General features: G+C 41.6%; 1 protein-coding gene across 2 annotated transcripts in view; it reads right to left on the reverse strand.

Annotated features, from left to right (window-relative positions):
* LOC117559548 (mucin-2-like) overlaps positions 1-21,230 on the reverse strand; it is a 35,548-nt gene extending 14,318 nt beyond the window's left edge. Inside the window, exons 1-13 of one of the 2 annotated variants that reach the window (XM_034236343.1) lie at positions 21,009-21,230; positions 18,619-18,670; positions 17,767-17,832; positions 15,783-15,957; positions 14,833-14,939; positions 14,131-14,262; positions 13,524-13,571; positions 7,994-8,059; positions 7,714-7,815; positions 4,771-4,848; positions 2,599-3,591; positions 680-811; positions 417-581 (exon numbers count right to left, since the gene is read on the reverse strand). In XM_034236343.1, the coding sequence (XP_034092234.1) occupies positions 417-581; positions 680-811; positions 2,599-3,591; positions 4,771-4,848; positions 7,714-7,815; positions 7,994-8,059; positions 13,524-13,571; positions 14,131-14,262; positions 14,833-14,939; positions 15,783-15,957; positions 17,767-17,832; positions 18,619-18,661 (2,107 nt within the window). In that variant the 5' untranslated portion in view covers positions 18,662-18,670; positions 21,009-21,230. Of the gene's footprint in view, positions 1-416; positions 582-679; positions 812-2,598; positions 3,592-4,770; positions 4,849-7,713; positions 7,816-7,993; positions 8,060-13,523; positions 13,578-14,130; positions 14,263-14,832; positions 14,940-15,782; positions 15,958-17,766; positions 17,833-18,618; positions 18,671-21,008 lie in introns of both variants that reach the window. The other variant, XM_034236342.1, reaches the window with a different exon arrangement.
* Between the last annotated feature and the right edge of the window lie 1,305 nt (positions 21,231-22,535).

Genomic DNA, 22,535 nt, shown 5'->3' on the forward strand with positions numbered 1-22,535 from the left:
CATATTATATTTAAACAGTTTCCACATTCATCTAAATCAACAGTTCAAACAACTCAATAAAGCATGAATACATAACTGTTTAAATCACATTTAGAGAATTTGTGAGTGTTTTTTTCTCAATTTTATTTGAATATTTTGATGAAAATACAGCATTTTTTGTTAAGAACTCCACAGCATTGTATTAGACGATAAGGACACACTTTTAATTTAATTAGAGTGCCTTTTCTATTATATATTATTTGTATTCTTTGATTTTTTTTGTATCAAGAGATGTGTACATGTAGTCTAATTTATGTCTCCATTGATTTCGAATCATTAGGTCACATGACATTGAAGCCATTGAAGATAAATGGGCACTTTTCAATCAAGACATTTTAGATTTTCATAATTTATCGACATTAATGCATTAATCTGACCTGTTGGAGAGGCTGGTGTTGTCTTTTCAGATGTTGTTGAACTTCCTAACACCTCGTTGGATGCATCTGGGGATACAGTCGGTGTTGTTGTTGTTGTGGTTTTAGCCGTTGTTGTTTTGGCCGTGGTTGTTGTTGCAGTAAACACAGTAGTGAGGATGTCTTTAACTGAGGAAGAAGATTATAAAAATAGACCGGATTCAGAAATGTATCTCCCTTTTAAGTGAGACAAAGGATGGAGGATTTTGTGATTAGTTTAAAGTCACCTTGCTCATCTGAAGCTCCCTCCTCCTCTTCATCATCGTCTTCCTCCTCTTCCTCTTCTTCAGATGACCTTCTCCTCTCAGACGGTCTGATTGGTGCTTTTGCTGTCAGTGACGTTGTGACGATGAACGAATCTGCAAAAACATCAGAAATATTGTATTATTACTCACAATAAATATACCATTTTGTATATATATACTATATGTGCTGTCTTAAAATAATTTGTTTGCAGTTCATAAAGTCACCACTAGGAGTGCTAATGGTCATGTTATCTTTAAGTTTGCCGTTCTTAGCGTCACTTCCGGTTTAACGTTAGAGAAACGGCATGGCCAGAGAGTATTTCTCCAAATATAATCTGCTTCCATCCACAAGAAACATCCTAGAGGCAATTCTGTAAGTTCGTCTATTTGACAGATCATTTACTAGGAAGAATATTGTTACAAAGATCATTGATAAGTTATGATTTATTTACAACTATGTTAAACACTGTAAAGAATGCAGGAAAGCAATTTAAGTTTGTATTTACATTAAGAACAATGTTTTCACCGCCATGTCTATGAAGAATTGTGACAACGGTCAAACTTACTACGACTCTGTCTTCATTGGCTGCGGTTTAACTCAGTGTTTACACCAGAGTTTCAACACACTGCAGGAGAACACTACACTATATATGTTTTTACTCTAATATTAACCGTTTGGTCTGATAACAACAAATAAATGGTACATTTCCCCAAAAAATTGCTTTTTAGACACATCTTCAGAACTTTTTATAAAAAGACATTGACAAGTTAGTCCTAAAACATTTTTTCTTAAAGGTACAGTTGCAAGAAAAAGTATGTGAACCCTTTGGATTCTCCGCACATAGCGTTGTGTGTTCCTTCCAAACAACTCAACGTTGGTTTCATCTGTCCACAGAATGTGTTGCCAGTAGCGCTGTGGAACATCCAGGTGCTCTTTTGCAAACTTCAAACGTGCAGCAATGTTTCTTCTGGACAGCAGTGGCTTCCTCCATGGTGTCCTCCGTGGTGTCCTCCGTGGTGTCCTCCCATGAACTCCATTCTTGTTCATTGTTTTACGTATCGTAGATTCGTCAACAGAGATGTTAGCATGTGCCAGAGATTTCTTTAAGTCTCTAGCTGACACTCTAGGATTCTTCTTCACCTCATTGAGCATTCTGCGCTGTGCTCTTGCAGTCATCTTTACAGGACGGCCACTCCTAGGGAGAGTAGCAACAGTGCTGCACTTTCTCCATTTATAGACACTTTGTCTTACCGTGGACTGATGAACATCAAGGCTTTCAGAGATACTTTTTAACCCTTTCCAGCTTTATGCAAGTCAACAATTCTTAATGGCAGGTCTTCTGAGAGCTCTTCTGTGCGAGGCATGGTTCACATCTGGCAATGCTTCTTAAGAATAGCACATTCAAAACTGGTGTGTATTTGATAGGGCAGGGCAGCTTTAACACCTCCAGTCTCGTCTCATTGGTTGGACTCCAGGTTGGCTGACTCCTGACTCCAATCAGCTCTTGAAGAAGTCTTTAGCCTAGGGGTTCACATCCTGCACTGTGAATGTTTACATGGTGTGTTCAATGAAAACATGAACACATATCATTGTTTGTGTGGTATTAGTTGAAGCAGACTGTGTGTGTCTATTGTTGTGACTTAGATGAAGATCAGAACACATTTTATGACCAACTTATGCAGAAATCCAGGTCATTCCAAAGGGTTCACATACTTTTTCTTGCAACTGTATATTTTAGCCACTTCCTATCTTTTTAACTATTTGTTAAATGTTTTTGATATACTGTATGCCTAAACACGTTCGTTAAATGAAAATAAGTATGATAGAAAGGTTAAAATGTGCAGATACAAAACATTTGATTGATAAAAAAGTCTGAAAAACTTCACAAAAGGACCAAAACCTCTTATTTCTTTATCAGCTTCCTCAGATGACTCCTTCAGGTTGGTTGGTGTCGGCTCTCTGGGAGTTGTAGTCCTCAGAGGAGTTGTAGTCCTCAGAGGAGTTGTAGTCCTCAGAGGAGTTGTAGTCCTCAGAGGAGTTGTAGTCTTCAGAGGAGTTGTAGTCTTCAGAGGAGTTGTAGTCTTCAGAGGAGTTGTAGTCCTCAGAGGAGTTGTAGTCTTCAGAGGAGTTGTAGTCCTCAGAGGAGTTGTAGTCCTCAGAGGAGTTGTAGTCCTCAGAGGAGTTGTAGTCTTCAGAGGAGTTGTAGTCCTCAGAGGAGTTGTAGTCTTCAGAGGAGTTGTAGTCCTCAGAGGAGTTGTAGTCTTAAGAGGAGTTGTAGTCCTCAGAGGAGTTGTAGTCCTCAGAGGAGTTGTAGTCTTCAGAGGAGTTGTAGTCTTCAGAGGAGTTGTAGTCTTCAGAGGAGTTGTAGTCCTCAGAGGAGTTGTAGTCCTCAGAGGAGTTGTAGTCTTCAGAGGAGTTGTAGTCTTCAGAGGAGTTGTAGTCCTCAGAGGAGTTGTAGTCCTCAGAGGAGTTGTAGTCTTCAGAGGAGTTGTAGTCTTCAGAGGAGTTGTAGTCCTCAGAGGAGTTGTAGTCCTCAGAGGAGTTGTAGTCTTCAGAGGAGTTGTAGTCTTCAGAGGAGTTGTAGTCTTCAGAGGAGTTGTAGTCTTCAGAGGAGTTGTAGTCCTCAGAGGAGTTGTAGTCCTCAGAGGAGTTGTAGTCTTCAGAGGAGTTGTAGTCTTCAGAGGAGTTGTAGTCTTCAGAGGAGTTGTAGTCCTCAGAGGAGTTGTAGTCTTCAGAGGAGTTGTAGTCCTCAGAGGAGTTGTAGTCCTCAGAGGAGTTGTAGTTGTAGTTTGAAGGGAGGATGTTGAAGGTGTTTCTGTGTTTTTGTCTTCAAAGCTCAGTTGTGATGTTTTGATTGGCTCTGATTCTGATCCGAGACCGACCAGAGCTGAATCTGAAAAAGAGAAGGTGAAAGAGTTTAAAGAGGCCTTATTCTGCTTTTAGAGGACTCTTTAAAGTAGAGACACTACATACTGATATACACCTGAACATCAGCAGGAGAGGACTCTTTAAAGTAGAGACAATACATACTGATATACACCTGAACATCAGCAGGAGAGGACTCTTTAAAGTAGAGACACTACATACTGATATACACCTGAACATCAGCAGGAGAGGACTCTTTAAAGTAGAGACAACACATACTGATATACACCTGAACATCAGCAGGAGAGGACTCTTTAAAGTAGAGACACTATATACTGATATACACCTGAACATCAGCAGGAGAGGACTCTTTAAAGTGGAGACACTACATACTGATATACACCTGAACATCAGCAAGAGAGGACTCTTTAAAGCAGAGACACTACGTACTGATATACACCTGAACATCAGCAGGAGAGGACTCTTTAAAGTAGTGACACTACATACTGATATACACCTGAACATCAGCAGGAGAGGACTCTTTAAAGTAGAGACACTACATACTGATATACACCTGAACATCAGCAGGAGAGGACTCTTTAAAGTAGAGACAATACATACTGATATACACCTGAACATCAGCAGGAGAGGACTCTTTAAAGTAGAGACACTACATACTGATATACACCTGAACATCAGCATGAGAGGACTCTTTAAAGTAGAGACACTACATACTGATATACACCTGCAGATCAGCAGGAGAGGACTCTTTAAAGTAGAGACACTACATACTGATATACACCTGAACATCAGCAGGAGAGGTCACAGGCTCCTCCAACAGTGCAACACAATAAAACAGAATTTCCCCGCCCAGTTAAAAGCTGTTTCAGAAAAAACGATCACTTCATGGAAATAAAATGTAACAAACATCAGCAACTGTTCTTCTTCATATCCAAAACTAAAATACTGCTTGTATTCCTGAGTGTTTTCTCCATCACAGCCTCATCTAAGCCTTTGAAAGCGGCGTAATGTGAGTCATGCAGCAGGAGGAGAACAGCAGGGAAATTATTTCTGGAGATCTAGAAGCTGCATGATGGTCAGCTCGAGCCAAATGTAATTATGAGCAGCTTGGGAAAAACAAGATCGCCAGAAAAGTATTTCAGAGGAAAACAGGAAGTAAACGCACAGAGAGGAGAAAGTGTTTTACCTCTCGAGATGAAACTTGTGTGCACTGTTTCTTCTTCTTCTACTTCCTCTGCAACGTCTTCACCTTCCTGAAACTCCTCTGGAAAGACAGATCATTCACATTAACACACAACTCAGTTAATAGTTTTAATACTGTTTAAAAGATTTAAAGAAAACAGTTGTGCACTTTGAGGCTACACTTGGGCATAGTTGTGATTTGAGCTAAATGCTAACGTTAGCGAACTCAAATGAACAACCCTAACATGCTAATGCTAAGCGGGTATATTGTATACCATGTTCACAATCAGAGTGTAGCATGCTAGCTTGATTAAAAAAGAGGATTGTGATGCTCTTTGAGGCTGTACTTGTGCTAAGCTTTGATTTCAGCGAAATACTTATGTTAGCATGATCAACATCACACTGCTAATAATCCTGATTGAAGTAAACCATGTTCACAATCAGAGTTAAGCATGCTAGCATGATTAAAAGAAAACAGTTGTGCACTTTGAGGCTGTAGCCTACTTGGGCATAGTTGGGATTTTAGCTACATGCTAAAAGTGTAATGCTCAAAGTAAATACGCTAACATGCTCATGCTAAGCAGATATATTCAGTACTCGAGTTGAGGGGGGATGAGGGGGGAAATAAAAACGGTCAAAATCATCCCCCTTCTAAAACTGCCATCCCCCCTTTCCATCCCTTATGTAATTTTATCAATGAACGTGGCACTGGTATTTCTGCTATTTCAACATTAATTTTGCGCATTTTGAGTAAAATACTGTGAGCGAGGGAGCACGCACACACGCAATGACATTTTTACCAAGTCACTGACGCTATACTATGCGAGTGCCCTAGAGGGCGCCAGAGCGCCGTGATGCGCCTGTTTGATCGATGCCAGAAGCGCAGGTAACGGTCATCACAATGGCCAAGCGACCAGGAGGACAACGCGATCTGAGGGACTTCATATTTAAAAATACTAAAAATAACATATCAGGTAAGTCAAGAGTCAGTAATCTTAGTCATTACTCATTACTTTAGTCACCAAAGCTGGAATCTATGGACATAAGCAGCAATAACAACTTAGTTTGGAGTTTAGCTACGTTTTTCTCTCGTGTTAGCTAGCTGGTAAGACTCAACACTGTTGATGAAATGATACCACCAGCACCAGAAGAGCTGAAACCCCTCCTTCAAGCAGTGAACACTCTGGTCATCTCCACAGCTGAGTGTGAACGTGGGTTTAGTCAGATGAACATTTTAACCACAACTAGAAGCTCCCTGGAGGTAAAAAGCATGTCAGGTTGCTTTTCATCAAGTGTGTTGGCCCTCCACTGAACAAGTTCAGACCAGAGGTATATGTCAAGGCTTGGCTTCAAAGCCATTGCTTAGCTAACAATCCGAAAGCAAGAGCCAGAAAAATTGAGACCAAAAAGCATGATTATGAAAATCTTTGTAAACTTCTATGAGATGGGGGAGAGTGGAGATGGGGGAGAGTGGAGGAGGCAGCCATTGACAACATTGGTCCTATTTTGTATTATCTGTATAATCTTTTAATATATTTTCATATTTTGTAAACAATTTCAATTTGCACTTAATGCCCTGTTAAAAAAAGTAACATTGGGAATGTTAACATAAAATATTTATATTTGAACTGCAATAAAATGATGACGGATCAATTGTTTTCTAATTTTTTTTCTCACATTTTTCATGAAGAATTGACATAATGATTTAATTAATTACGATACAAATGTAACCCTTTAGATACCAGTTTTGATCGTATACCAGTAACTGCTTTTTTGAAAAAATACACTATAATTCAATATTCTAAAAACTATTTTGACTTTATTATTAGTGTAATCAGTTGATCATCTGAATAATAAATGAGAGACTGTTAACCTACAAGATTTGTACCATAGACTTCCATTATAACCACATTTGTGTATCCCCTCCCCCCCTTTAAATTAAAGTGAAAAAAAGATGTTGCACTAATTGTCCTCTGCATTTGACCCTACATGTTAGTGGTGCCATGGCAGCCGGGGACCGACTCTAATTCTGAAGTGCCTTGGTCAAGAGCAATGACAGGAGTATCTGAACATCCATAACATGCATGTTGTTTTAGGAGTATAATAATTATCGTTATGCTGGTTGGTCTCCCACCCTCTGCGGGTTATCAGCACAGATTATGTCCCCATATGATAACATCCACCATCCCCCCTGATTTTTTTTTACAACTTGAGTACTGGATATATTGTAAACCATATTCACAATAAGAGTTAGCGTGCTAGCATGCAAAGTACAACTGAGAGTGACGCTAATGGGATTAATGACCAATACCTGCAAAGCTATTGGACAAAGAAATAACATTTACCAGAAGGATAAAGTCGGAGAAGTCGGAGGATTACCTGTCATTCAAGTTAGAGCTTTAATTGAGTCCTAATCGAGCACAACCCATGGTGGAAGTTTTGCAGATGATCCTGAATAGAAACCTAACATTTTCCCTTAAAACAATTATTTGAAAAAGATCAGATTTAAGATCAAGGTTTTATAAAATACAGCCCGACCCTGGTGGGCAGAAAATCAAAGCTCTAAGGACAATTCTCCCTGAGATGGACTAAAAGGTCTTAAAGTCATAATCTAGCCTGTCGTTGTTATGCCATTTATTGCAAAACTTCAATATCTGAAGTCCTGTGAATGAATGCATGTTGATGACGTTGGAGCCATGCTGTATGATGTCCTTTTGTTGTTCTATTTATGTTTCATGTGGAACTACTTGAGCAGGTCTCCCTTGAAAAAGAGATCAATGATCTCAATGGGATGTATCTGTATAAATGACACAGGCATTGACCTCTGTTCAAACGACCTATTTGCACCATAAGGATTACACGATGTTCCTTCATCTTTCGCCAGATACGAGAAAGATAACGTGATTTTTAACTGATCTTGACCTGCAGCCAATCACAGCCCTTATACCTGCAGTTCTCAGCAGGGATTGGCTGCTGGGCGGGGGGGTGCTGAGGTTTCCGACCCCCCCCCAGGAGTCGCTGCTATTGAGGGTCATCAGAGGGTCCATGTCTGCAGGAAAGACAATCAAATATATCATAATCAGCTGTGTGAGTCTCGGTTAATTGTCATTTGATAATTGTTTAAAATCAATCTAAATGTTAATTTAATCTGTTTACAAGCTGCGTCTGACAAATAAACATGTAAGACATATTTTTAACGTGAACTCGGATACAGAAACATGTTTTACCTGCAGACAGGAAGGAAGAGTTGGAGAGGAAGAAGCTCAGAGAGTCGTTCACTGCAGAAAGATCGTCTGAGAAGGACAAACAGGAGGAATTCAGTCTCTGTGTTTAAATGCTCTAGAAATCAGTTTCATCTCAAATGTTCACATAATCAATGAATTATAAGATTGATAACAATGGATGCCTCGGTCTGAACACACCTGCAATCTTATGTGGTTACGACTACTATCCATCTACCTGTCTCGTTCAATTTGAGTTTGTTTTAATTTTAATCTGTGGGTTTTCTCCGGAAGTTTCTCCTTGTACGATGTGAGGGTCTAAGGACAGAGGGTCTAAGGACAGAGGGTCTAAGGACAGAGGGTCTGAGGACAGAGGGTCTGAGGACAGAGGGTCTAAGGACAGAGGGTCTGAGGACAGAGGGTCTGAGGACAGAGGGTCTAAGGACAGAGGGTCTAAGGACAGATGGTCTAAGGACAGAGGGTCTGAGGACAGAGGGTCTAAGGACAGAGGGTCTGAGGACAGAGGGTCTGAGGACAGAGGGTCTAAGGACAGAGGGTCTAAGGACAGAGGGTCTAAGGACAGAGGGTCTGAGGACAGAGGGTCTGAGGACAGAGGGTCTAAGGACAGAGGGTCTAAGGACAGATGGTCTAAGGACAGAGGGTCTGAGGACAGAGGGTCTAATGACAGAGGGTCTAAGGACAGAGGGTCTGAGGACAGAGGGTCTGAGGACAGAGGGTCTAAGGACAGAGGGTCTGAGGACAGAGGGTCTAAGGACAGAGGGTCTGAGGACAGAGGGTCTGAGGACAGAGGGTCTGAGGACAGAGGGTCTGAGGACAGAGGGTCTAAGGACAGACGGTCTGAGGACAGAGGGTCTGAGGACAGAGGGTCTGAGGACAGAGGGTCTGAGGACAGAGGGTCTAAGGACAGAGGGTCTAAGGACAGAGGGTCTGAGGACAGAGGGTCTGAGGACAGAGGGTCTGAGGACAGAGGGTCTAAGGACAGAGGGTCTGAGGACAGAGGGTCTGAAGACAGAGGGTCTAAGGACAGAGGGTCTAAGGACAGAGGGTCTGAGGACAGAGGGTCTAAGGACAGAGGGTCTAAGGACAGAGGGTCTAAGGACAGAGGGTCTGAGGACAGAGGGTCTAAGGACAGAGGGTCTAAGGACAGAGGGTCTGAGGACAGAGGGTCTGAGGACAGAGGGTCTAAGGACAGAGGGTCTGAGGACAGAGGGTCTAAGGACAGAGGGTCTGAGGACAGAGGGTCTGAGGACAGAGGGTCTGAGGACAGAGGGTCTGAGGACAGAGGGTCTAAGGACAGAGGGTCTGAGGACAGAGGGTCTAAGGACAGAGGGTCTGAGGACAGAGGGTCTGAGGACAGAGGGTCTAAGGACAGAGGGTCTAAGGACAGAGGGTCTAAGGACAGAGGGTCTAAGGACAGAGGGTCTGAGGACAGAGGGTCTAAGGACAGAGGGTCTAAGGACAGAGGGTCTGAGGACAGAGGGTCTGAAGACAGAGGGTCTAAGGACAGAGGGTCTAAGGACAGAGGGTCTAAGGACAGAGGGTCTAAGGACAGAGGGTCTGAAGACAGAGGGTCTAAGGACAGAGGGTCTAAGGACAGAGGGTCTAAGGACAGAGGGTCTGAGGACAGAGGGTCTAAGGACAGAGGGTCTAAGGACAGAGGGTCTGAGGACAGAGGGTCTGAAGACAGAGGGTCTAAGGACAGAGGGTCTAAGGACAGAGGGTCTAAGGACAGAGGGTCTAAGGACAGAGGGTCTGAAGACAGAGGGTCTAAGGACAGAGGGTCTGAGGACAGAGGGTCTGAGGACAGAGGGTCTGAGAACAGAGGGTCTAAGGACAGAGGGTCTAAGGACAGAGGGTCTAAGGACAGAGGGTCTAAGGACAGAGGGTCTGAGGACAGAGGGTCTAAGGACAGAGGGTCTAAGGACAGAGGGTCTGAGGACAGAGGGTCTGAAGACAGAGGGTCTAAGGACAGAGGGTCTAAGGACAGAGGGTCTAAGGACAGAGGGTCTAAGGACAGAGGGTCTGAAGACAGAGGGTCTAAGGACAGAGGGTCTAAGGACAGAGGGTCTAAGGACAGAGGGTCTGTGCTGTTGTATTTGCTGTAAAGTGTTTCTACTGTAGGCTGTTTTTATTATATGTTCAGCACTTCGGCTCGACCAAACATGTTTATAAATGTGCTAAATAAATAAAACTTGATTTGATTTGTTTTAATTTGGATTCTCTAAGCTTTTCAATGACTATATTTGTTCTTTTATAAAATACCTTGATGCTTGTCTGTTTAATCTGAATCGTTATGTTGTAAAAAGGCTGTTTTTGAAATATTGAAGTTTAGGAAAGAACCCGAGCTTTAATTTGAAAGAGCCTTAAACCTGCATTCTCTCTAATATCCAGCAGGGGGCGACGTTTGCAAAAAGAGGTCAAAATGTATAGAAGTCTATGAGAAATGTAACTTCCTTCTCTCTTGATTTATTAGCTTACAGTTTCCTGATGAGTTTATTGTCTCAATCCCTAGTTTCAAGTCTTTTTCAACACACCATGACGTTCATTTTGTAAATTATGATCCCGTTTAGAGTCAAATGATTTACTTTGTGATTGACAGGTTACTTTAACCCTTTCACAGTTGGTTTTCCAGTTCATGAAAGATAATTGTAAACGTTTTTTTTTTACTGAAATGACTTTTTAAAGGTAATGTCATTTGCTCCTTCCTGCATCCTCTTGCGTAATTGTGTCCGAAATCATGTCAAAAACCACCAACCAATGGGTGACGTCACCATTATTTGGTCCACTTTTTATGTACAATCTATAGTTGAACTCATTAGTTTATACGATTATCCGGCCTCAGTGACATATGAGGCACGTTACACCTGCTTTTCATCCCTACGCCGCGTCATCAGAGGGTTAAAGGGAAATGAAAGTTGATCTGAAGTTCAAACTGAGATATGTATTCGAACACAGGAGCTTTATTTGATCCGTTCTGACAGAGCTCTCCTCTGAAGTCTCCTCTTCAACAACCTCTCCTCTCGTCAGACGGATCAAAGTGTTTCTCTGAGCGTGGATTAGCCGTCAGGAGGTCAGCGTTTTAATTGGCTGAGAGACGCAGAGGTGTGTGAGTCATCAATGTTCGCTCTCCCTCATCGATTGGTGGATCTGACGCTCGGTGTTTCGGGCGTCTTTCGGGCAGTTTCACCAGACTCAGAACATCCATAAATTGCTAATTATGTATCTAATATATAATTCCATGTACTTGTACATAGACTCTCCCTGCACTATTTATATTCTATGTGTGTTTACTTGCACATCTCAGAACATTCTCTTGCACTATTGTATCTGTTTTATGTCCTATATATATTCATCTTGCTCTGTTGGAGGAGCCTGGGACTTTTTCATTCAAATAGCTACATAGCTACATAGCTAATGTGCTGACAATAAAGCCTTGAATCTTGAAACTTCAGGTCGTTTTCAGGTCAGTTTCAGGTCAGTTTCAGGTCAGCTTCAGGTCAGTTTCAGGTCAGTTTCAGGTCAGCTTCAGGTCAGCTTCAGGTCAGTTTCAGGTCAGTTTCAGGTCAGGTCAGTTTCAGGTCAGTTTCAGGTCAGCTTCAGGTCAGTTTCAGGTCAGTTTCAGGTCAGTTTCAGGTCAGCTTCAGGTCAGTTTCAGATCAGTTTCAGGTCAGCTTCAGGTCAGTTTCAGGTCAGGTCAGTTTCAGGTCAGTTTCAGGTCAGTTTCAGGTCAGCTTCAGGTCAGTTTCAGGTCAGTTTCAGGTCAGTTTCAGGTCAGCTTCAGGTCAGTTTCAGGTCATTTTCAGGTCAGTTTCAGGTCAGTTTCAGGTCAGCTTCAGGTCAGTTTCAGGTCAGTTTCAGGTCAGTTTCAGGTCAGCTTCAGGTCAGATTCAGGTCAGCTTCAGGTCAGTTTCAGGTCAGGTCAGTTTCAGGTCAGTTTCAGGTCAGTTTCAGGTCAGCTTCAGGTCAGTTTCAGGTCAGCTTCAGGTCAGTTTCAGGTCAGTTTCAGGTCAGCTTCAGGTCAGTTTCAGGTCAGCTTCAGGTCAGTTTCAGGTCAGGTCAGTTTCAGGTCAGCTTCAGGTCAGTTTCAGGTCAGTTTCAGGTCAGCTTCAGGTCAGTTTCAGGTCAGTTTCAGGTCAGCTTCAGGTCAGTTTCAGGTCAGCTTCAGGTCAGTTTCAGGTCAGGTCAGTTTCAGGTCAGTTTCAGGTCAGCTTCAGGTCAGCTTCAGGTCAGCTTCAGGTCAGTTTTTTCAGGTCAGTTTCAGGTCAGGTCAGTTTCAGGTCAGTTTCAGGTCAGCTTCAGGTCAGTTTCAGGTCAGTTTCAGGTCAGCTTCAGGTCAGTTTCAGGTCAGTTTCAGGTCAGTTTCAGGTCAGCTTCAGGTCAGCTTCAGGTCAGTTTCAGGTCAGTTTCAGGTCAGTTTCAGGTCAGTTTCAGGTCAGCTTCAGGTCAGTTTCAGGTCAGCTTCAGGTCAGTTTCAGGTCAGGTCAGTTTCAGGTCAGTTTCAGGTCAGCTTCAGGTCAGTTTCAGGTCAGCTTCAGGTCAGTTTCAGGTCAGCTTCAGGTCAGTTTCAGGTCAGCTTCAGGTCAGTTTCAGGTCAGGTCAGTTTCAGGTCAGCTTCAGGTCAGTTTCAGGTCAGTTTCAGGTCAGCTTCAGGTCAGTTTCAGGTCAGTTTCAGGTCAGCTTCAGGTCAGTTTCAGGTCAGGTCAGTTTCAGGTCAGTTTCAGGTCAGCTTCAGGTCAGCTTCAGGTCAGCTTCAGGTCAGTTTTTTCAGGTCAGTTTCAGGTCAGGTCAGTTTCAGGTCAGTTTCAGGTCAGTTTCAGGTCAGCTTCAGGTCAGTTTCAGGTCAGCTTCAGGTCAGTTTCAGGTCAGTTTCAGGTCAGTTTCAGGTCAGGTCAGTTTCAGGTCAGCTTCAGGTCAGTTTCAGGTCAGTTTCAGGTCAGCTTCAGGTCAGTTTCAGGTCAGTTTCAGGTCAGTTTCAGGTCAGGTCAGTTTCAGGTCAGGTCAGTTTCAGGTCAGCTTCAGGTCAGTTTCAGGTCAGTTTCAGGTCAGCTTCAGGTCAGTTTCAGGTCAGGTCAGTTTCAGGTCATTTTCAGGTCAGCTTCAGGTCAGATCAGTTTCAGGTCAGTTTCAGGTCAGCTTCAGGTCAGTTTCAGGTCAGTTTCAGGTCAGCTTCAGGTCAGTTTCAGGTCAGCTTCAGGTCAGTTTCAGGTCAGCTTCAGGTCAGTTTCAGGTCAGTTTCAGGTCAGTTTCAGGTCAGTTTCAGGTCAGCTTCAGGTCAGTTTCAGGTCAGTTTCAGGTCAGCTTCAGGTCAGTTTCAGGTCAGCTTCAGGTCAGTTTCAGGTCAGCTTCAGGTCAGTTTCAGGTCAGTTTCAGGTCAGTTTCAGGTCAGTTTCAGGTCAGTTTCAGGTCAGTTTCAGGTCAGCTTCAGGTCAGTTTCAGGTCAGCTTCAGGTCAGCTTCAGGTCAGTTTCAGGTCAGTTTCAGGTCAGCTTCAGGTCACTGACGTCACTTAGACTCACCTGCTCCTCTTAACAAAGATCCAGACTCCAGGCTAATGCTGACAGAATCTGAAACTGACAAAAATGAAAATATGTTATCATTTAATAAAAATGACGTCAAATACAGTGTTTCAGGTTTTATTGTACTTGAATAAATACAAAAATACAAATAGAAAATAGTGCAATAAGTCTATATACATGTACATAGAGTATGAAATGTACAAGAACAATGTGAAATTAAATATTGTACATTAAGACGAAATTATATACGGTTTATTGCGGTGATAACTATTTAGATACATAAATACATATACATTTAATTTCAATTTAGATTAAGTCATCAGGCAGACTCAATCTTAGTATCTTCAATTCCTTTTTCTTATTTAGTTATTCTGTATTATGATTTTTTAAAAAGGTTTATGGAGGTATCGCCCTTTTGTTACGACTACTATCTTGAATTTCCTACCTGTCTCGTTCAATTTCAGTTTGTCTTTAATTGGTATTCTCCTTTTCAATGACTACATTCTTATGTGTTTCTTTTAACACCGTAATGCTTTTCTGTTTAATGTGAATTGTTATGTTGTAAAAAGGCTGATGTGTTTCCTGTGGTGATGTTTGATGATGTTACCGGTTTGATTCTCCGCGGTGCAGAAAGACGCGTGGAGGTTTTTCAGAGACGAGTTGTATTCGCTCCGAGTCATGCAGTCGATGGCCGCCTGGTCACATTCACAAAACCTCTGCTGGCACCGGTCACCAGCATCTGGAGGTAGAGAAAAGAGCTTTCATTCAAGTCTATGCACATCCAGAAAGACATACAGCAGGACTACTGACAACATCTGTATTTCTTTGATTGAAAAGTGGCAGTTCATGCTTCAAGTAAAATGACCAAAAATGTAAATCTACAAACATGTTACATTTTAAGCTCGGTTTTGTGTAGTTTTACCGGCTTCATAATTTCTCAAGGTGCAAATAAAAAAGTACATTACATAAAAGCGTACCTCAGCAGAGCCCAGTGGGTGAATTAGCACCTCTCAAATTGCCAAGCCAACACCCTACGGATTGAGCTAATGAGCACATTTCCCCAAATACTAGTTGAACATGACATTTTGACATTTCTATATGTTTGTATATGTTTCCAGTTATTGTGCTTTTTATCTTGTTTTTAATCATTGTTTTATTGTTTCACTCCTATTGTGTTATTCCATATTGTATTTGTTCCCTGTACAGCACTTTGGTCAACTGAGGTTTGTTTTAAATGTGCTATAAATGAATAAAGATTGCGATTTAGATTGAGAAATGTCTCACTGTCTCTTTCCACTGGAAGTCTTACCACAGCTGGAGTTTGCTGCTGAGCAGGTGGAGTTGTTGGGGAGGGGGATCAGCGCCTGCCTGCAGGGGGCAGCGCTCTGATAACACACTCTGTGAGTCTCACAGCAGCTGAAGCAAAGAAGAGATCAGGGATTACTCAGAAGCATGTTGTAGGTTCAGAGCTTTTATACAATACCATTTACCAGGCTGGGACCAAGCCCCCAGGAAGTGCTCCGGACTCAAACGGCGGTACTACCATTTCCAAATCAGTCCGTGACGTCACCTGGCCCAGAAACACTTTCTCCCATTGACTTACATCGGGAAAGAGACGTCTGTAAATCAGCAGATATTTTTTTAATCTAAATATATACCCAATATGAACACTTTTATAGCTTTTATTAGAATCATTAGGTCCTTAAAGTTGTAAAATGAGCTAAAAGCCGAATTCTGATTTATTTTCTCTGTCCATTCATTCTAGTGAGCCGAGAGCAGGAGCTCGGGGGCGGGGCTTAAGGGGCAACTCAACTGCGCTCTATGAGCTACATACGGGTTTTTCTGCTCTGACAGCAAGGCATGATGGGTAATCTGTGACGTTTTGCTCTTGAGAATGTCAGGCCATTTTGTCCTCATGCGCCAATGAGCAGCTCTCGTAGGAAAGAACGAGACCCCGAACGCTGTATCCAGTTTTTATTAAACATCCATGGCCAATCATCCCAACGTTTTGATTTCTTCCTCCGATCCTCTGACAATTGTTATCTCTTAAAATAGTGTAGGTCAATCGGAAAAAGTCTCTTTGGGCTCCAATGACGTCACGGACTGACATGGAAGTTGTAGTACCACCATTTGGCCACTAAGAACATTAGCCATGTCTCGATCTTTCTGCCTATTTGAGTTTTAAAACTCTTCCCGCCCGATAGGCCCATGCCCACCTCCATACTCCATGCTGTTTTTTATCTACAGGGTGTTGCTCACCTGTCCAGAGGGTCCACAGGGTTTCCGGAGGAATCGTATCTGCAGGAGCAGCCGTAATCCTCCAGGTCTCGAGGACACATCCCCGTTGCACAGCGGAGCTTCAGAGAGAAACTCAGCAGAGAGGGGAAGTTATCGAAGACCGAGTGAAGCCAGGTGAAGCGAAGGCCGAGACAATCTGCACCGAGAGGAGGGAAACAAGAGACACAGATGTGGATGAATGATGTGAAATCTAATCAAGTGTTGAATCAGACTTTAGTTCCACCTGGAGTAAATCCACCAGCTACCCTGCAGTATACAAAGTACTTCAAACTAGCTGCACCTTCACCAGCTTTGAGAACACTTTCATGATCAATCATTATAAAACATATCATATATATTATTCTGAAATGGACCAATCTGCACAATGAATACTTTTACTGTCTTTCACTATATTTTGATGAGAATACTTTTCTACTTCCACTTGAGGAACATTTTGAATGCAGGACTTTTACTGTAACAGAGTATTCCTACACTCTGGTACTTCTACTTTTACTCAAGAACAAGATCTGAGTACTTCTACTTTTACAAAGTACAAGATCTGAGTACTTCTACTTTTACTCAAATACAAGATCTACTTCTACTTTTACTCAAGTATAAGATCTGAGTACTTCTAGTTTTACTCAAGAACAAGATCTGAGTACTTCTACTTTTACTCAAGTACCAGATCTGAGTACTTCTACTTTTACTCAAGTACAAGATCTGAGTACTTCTACTTTTACTCAAGTACAAGATCTGAGTACTTCTACTTTTACTCAAGTAGAATATCTGAGTACTTCTACTTTTACTCAAGTACAGGATCTGAGTACTTCTACTTTTACTCAAGTACAGGATATAAGTACTTGTTCCACCTCTGACTGATATTAAGGAGAAAGTAAAATACATAGAATCAGATTTATTTGACCCGCAGACAGACACGAAGAGGCTGTGAGTAAAACCCCATTCCCTTCTCTTGGCAGGTGTGGAGCAGAAGAGATGTAATCACAGATAATGCTGTTGGCAGGAACCTAAGAAGCATGCAGGGCGGGAAAAGAAGGAGTCGACAGCTCTCCACATGTGAGGTGAAGCCACAGATTGTGACTACAGGTGTCTGAGAACATCACAGTCCACCTTCATGTCAACAACATAACAACATATCACACTAAATCAGCAGCGTTATAGAAGCTAGACCATTAATGGGGCTACGAGGTGTCACTCTGAACATTTACCGTCTGACCTGCTGACATTTAACTGCCACGAAACAAATGACTGAGCACACGGAGATAGGGATGCATATCGTTGACTTTTTTTATAACGATACCACTGAACGTTACCGATACTCGACCGATACATATCGTGATACTTTCATGTTGCATAAGGGAACATTGAATCATCCCGCAATTACTCTCATGAAGCGCTTTCTGATATAATTAACATGTCGAATGAATATTAAAATGAATTGTGGAACTTCAACCTTTTAGTACTGAGCAAACAATGACAAACACAAAACAAAGAATAATGGATTTTAAATGGTCAAAGATAAGCACAGTTCATAATATGTGTTTAGATGTATAGTACAGTGCTAACAGATGCTAACGTGCTACAATGACCCTAAAGTCTTCCATCAGGGGAAACGTGCTGCAGCTTAAGAAAATAAGCAGATGTAAAAACACAAATGTTCCAAAACACCCTTTATAATCCTGAACATCACCAAGCGCTCCGGTCCCAGATGTGTGCATCACTTTTTAGTGTCCCCTGGTTCAAAATGTTAGCATACGGTTAGCTCGTGTATAATTAGCTGCATATGAACTCACTGAACCCCCATCAGCACTCTGACCTTTCTTCCTCATATGAAATGCTGCGTTATTAATCGTTTGAACTCCAACGAATACGACTTGGCTGATTAATTCTCTCATACTAATTACAGCCTCATGCCTCTTGTGTCTCAGTACATTATGTTCCTCCTCACCGGTCATGTGATCTGTGTTTGGGTCTCTTGCCTCGGGGTCCGGGCAGAAGATGGAGGCACACAGCGCTGCAGACAGAGAGGAGACTGTTATCATCATGATTTCATTAACATTGAACACATCAGTGCACTAAAACAAATGACATCATGCCACATTGGGATAATTACACAAAAGACATCAAACCATCGTAAAAAACACAAAATAAGATTGAATTGAATCTGCTTTGGGAATAATGAAGGGTTTTCTTCTTCTGTTGTTTGCTGGTTCTCCTTCTGGTTCTTTTTTCTTCCAGTTCTTCTGGTTATTTTTAATCTGGTTTTTCTGGTTCTTTTTATTCTGGTTCTTCTGTTTTGTTTTTTTCTTCTGGTTTTTCTGGTTCTTTTTTCTTCCAGTTGGTTCTTCTGGTTATTTTTAATCTGGTTCTTCTGGTTATTTTTAATCTGGTTCTTCTGGTTATTTTTAATCCGGTTCTTCTGGTTATTTTTAATCCGGTTTTTCTGGTTCTTTTTATTCTGGTTCTGCTGGTACCTTTTTATTTTTCTTCTTCTACTGGATGCTGACAAATGGCTAACTATTTGAAATTACCTTTTCCAAATTCATCTGACAAAACGTATCTATTTCATCAGTAAATGTAAACAATTGTCAAAAGGTATTAGCTATCTTTCCGTCCACATTTTGAAAATATAGTAAAAGAGGTAAATATAAAGCAGCTTTCAGATATTTATAACATGTAACCCTTTTTGTCTGCAGTATTAAGGAAAGACGTCTCATGCAAACATAGAAGCGGCCATTATGTAACCAACGTCAAAAGACTAGCTCAGGTTGTGTTTTTGGAAATGTAGAAGGGTACTCACCGTTTGGAAGAGCAGATAGCATGAAAATCCATATCAGAAACATGACTTGTATCTGCATTCAGGGAGAGAAGACACTTGGTTATTGGGATTAGAAAATGGGAACCAACAAATATGGATGAATCCACCACTGAGTAACACTGTTCGATTGAGAAGTGAAATAATAACAATTGCCAGGAGCTTTTAATACAATGTGTAGGTATTTTTGTCTGATTCTTGCCTTCTTTCCAAACATAAAATAATCTAAAATACATTTTGAATATGTCTGAATATAATGTTGTTTCGCATGTGGTTGTAATTCCCGGTGCGACCACAGGGGGCAGCACTGAGAGTATAAATGTGCTCCACTTAAAGAGGGCTGCAGAACTGAGTCCTAAAACCAAGAAATTAGTGAGCATTTTATCTTCATTTTCCTGTCGCCTCGTAAGTATAAAAAAGGTTGAGATTATTTTCTGCAATAATCCAACATCCCATGAAGAAATCCCATTAGATTTTTGCGGAGGGAACGAAAGAGATGCTATAGAAATACGTGATCTCTCCACAACTCTATCACACAAACTAGTCTCAAAGCCTGCCCTCACACCCTCAGGGGATATGAGGACACTAAAGTCAATCAAAGAAATAAACGTTCTCATCACAGAGGAGCAGAACAGCCACCATTTATTTATTTGTTCCTGTTGTTATGGAGACCTGAATTCACCCTGATGCAGCTCCATAAATTACCTGTGTTATTACAGTGGAGACGGACGACCTTTCGCTTGCTGGTTCAGTTTCTTTACTGGTTTCCAGGAGCTCAGCGTGACGAAGTCTATCATTACTGTGATTCAGGCTCAGAGCACATTTCACTAAAATAAACTATCATCACGTCGTCCGTCTCGTTAAAGCTTTATATATTCAGGCTTTATTCAATGTTTAATGTCACCTCGGAGCTGAGGTGTGTTCAACTGTGAACGCTAATGCATCCAACTGACAACAGAGAGACGTTTGTGCTATTTATAGTGCAATAAAGGCTCTTATTTTGCGCATTGTACCTTGACTTGACTGCACAATTACTACATTGACAGAAATGTTGTGACACTTGAGTCACAAGAGGCATTTTTGTGTAATTTCCCCCAAAAAAGATATTTAAACAACTTTTTGAATGTGTAACCAGATTGTTTTTAGCCATCTTCTTTGCAAACTTTCTTAAAAGGAGCAACGGGAACGAGAACGACAGCTTTTCTGGCAAGAAACTTGAATCAACATCATAGCCTGATTGAAAAGCGGTAAAGAAGTAAAGTGAGAATGAAAGCATCTGATTATGACCGTCAAACAATGGCTGAATTATCATACACTATGGCAGTTTTGGCATTAGTTCGCATATTTATGCACATTTTGAGTACAATTATTGTACTTCTGGCAACTCAGAGTTGGTTTATCAAAGATTATGAAAAGGAAAACAGATGCCTGGTGCTGGAAACAATGAAGGACAGAAAGATTGTCATAAAAACCAAAACAAGAAGCTAAGAGTCTACTTTCATCAAAAAATCATATAAGGTATACACAACACCACAAATTAAGATATGTAACGATGAATCAACCCGCCAAAAGAAAGTGGAGGAATGTGGAGAGACTCGTAGGGTCAAGGCCTGTAAATACTTATCGCACTTGTGGACAATTGCGTTACATTTTAATATGAATTTGTTGTTTAATGCAATAATTATAGAGTCTTTTTTGAGAGCTTGTTTGATGAAAACTGAAAAGAGCAGAAAAACCAAAACAAGAAGCTCAAAGAAGCTCAAAGTGTTCTGTCCGCTATCATCACAATCATATCTTAAAGAACAAAATGACAGAGCAACAGCATCATACAGTGAGACCTGAAGCTAGAAGAGGCTAAGATGCCCTGTCCACTTTGATCAGAATCATAAACACCAAATGACAGCACAACAAAACCACAAATGAAGACCAGTAATGATGAATTAACAAGCCAGCAAACAAGGCAGTGCACATGGAGGAATGTGGAGAGACTAAACCAGAGAAGGAAAGTGCAGAAAAAACAAAACAAGAAGATTAAAAAGGTTAAAAAGTCCTGTCCACTTTCATCCCCCATACCACGTAATGACAGAGCAACAACACCACACATTGAGACCAGTAACGATGAATTAACAAGCCAACAATCAAGTGGAGGAACGAGGGGAAACTAGTAGGGTCAATGCTTGCAAAACAGAGACCAAAGCAGACAAGAAAAGTGCCGAAAAACCAAAAGAAGAAGAGAAAGCACGTCAAAGTGCCCTGTCCACTTTCATCCCTGTCCATCATCTATAACACAAAATGACAGAGCAATAATCATGACTTCAAAAAGCTTAAATCACAGGTCGAGCGGTCAAACAGACGGTGAGTGAATGCAATCTTACCTTCTGGTTTGGGTGATGGCTGCGGAAGTTGTGGTCACTTCATGGAATAAAGAGGTTTAAACGCTGAGTCATTGTAAGGCATGAGCAGCCAACAGAGAGGGAGGAAGACCTATTGGTGCCTTTAAAGCCTTGCTGGGACTCTTAGTGACACCTGAGCAGCAGATTATCATGCTGTGGGTTCCTGTGCAGGTATTTGAAGCTTTAACAGAGGCAGGGTCCGGACAGAAGGACCCACAGAGTGGTCTTTGTCCGATGGGGGGGTTTATGTGTGACCCCGGGGTCGAACCGGTCTTATCTGATCCTCCAAGGACTTCATTAGATCAATGTCTACCTGAGCAGTGAAGCAGAGGAAGGTTAATGACAGGGAGCGAATGAAGGGGGGATAGTGAGGCATTGTGAGGGACGGGTGCATCAGGTGTCACATGTCATGTTACAGAGATAACATTACAGAACCGCGACTGAAGCAGCTCTTGTGGATTTAATAGACAGATCTGTTCAACTGAGTATTCATGTAAAAAGAACCACTTTAAGCTCAGTTCCATCCACAGATGTGCCCCTGGGAACACGTCTTTCAGTATGGAAAAGTAGACTAATGAACCTTGAGCTTCTCAGACCACAATAAAGAATGAATTTCACTAAAAATGGGCCGCTCTAAAGTACAGAGCAGTTTAGTAAGGGGGGGTAGTGAGGCTTTGTGAGGGACGGGTGCATCATGTTGATGTCAAATGTCATGTTGCATACGAGATACAATTACTGAACCGCCGCTCCTCCACCGAAGCAGTTCTTAGAGCGACTCGTGGACAGATCTGTTCAACTGAGGATGCAAAAAGACCCACTTTAAGCTCAGTTCCATCCACAGATGTGCCCTATGTGGGAACACGTCTTTGAGTATGGAAAAGTAGACTAATGAACCTTGAGCTTCTCAGACCACAATGACTAGTTTGTTTGACTAAAAATTGGCCACACATAACCATATAAAGGCCATTAGTACTTTGGCCTTTTATACATTACTGTAAGTACATTTCACTGATAATACTTTTGTACTTTTACTCAAGTAAGATCTTGACTTTTACATTCACATTTAAGTATTTCGACAACATGTATTGGTGCTTTTACTCAAGTGAAGCATCTGAACACTTATCTCACCTCCTTGCCCCCTGATTGCATAAAGGTGGGGGAACCATAACTGATGTGAGGGTTAGGACACATGCAACATATTTCCCACGGTCATTCTGTACTTGATTATGATCCTTTGAGCTTGACAACGTTTTTGTGAAGCATCCTGTTACTATTTAATGATCCTAAACGGAGACAAGAACAATTTAAATTGGTTTATTTAGAAAGAAACAATTTATACATCTCTGCTTTTCAAGTTCCACACTCTTTTCCATCCCTTAAAATAATCTGTTCGTATTGAAATGCTTGGTTTTAAATATGGTTTTCATAAATAGGTTTTAGTTTCAGGTTCCCCGACTTATGTGTCCTTAGCGAGTCAAACGTTTAGTCCTCTTGGCCCTAAAACAACCT

The sequence above is a fragment of the Gymnodraco acuticeps genome, unplaced genomic scaffold (assembly GCF_902827175.1).
Source record: "Gymnodraco acuticeps unplaced genomic scaffold, fGymAcu1.1, whole genome shotgun sequence".
Classification (NCBI taxonomy): Eukaryota; Metazoa; Chordata; class Actinopteri; order Perciformes; family Bathydraconidae; genus Gymnodraco; species Gymnodraco acuticeps.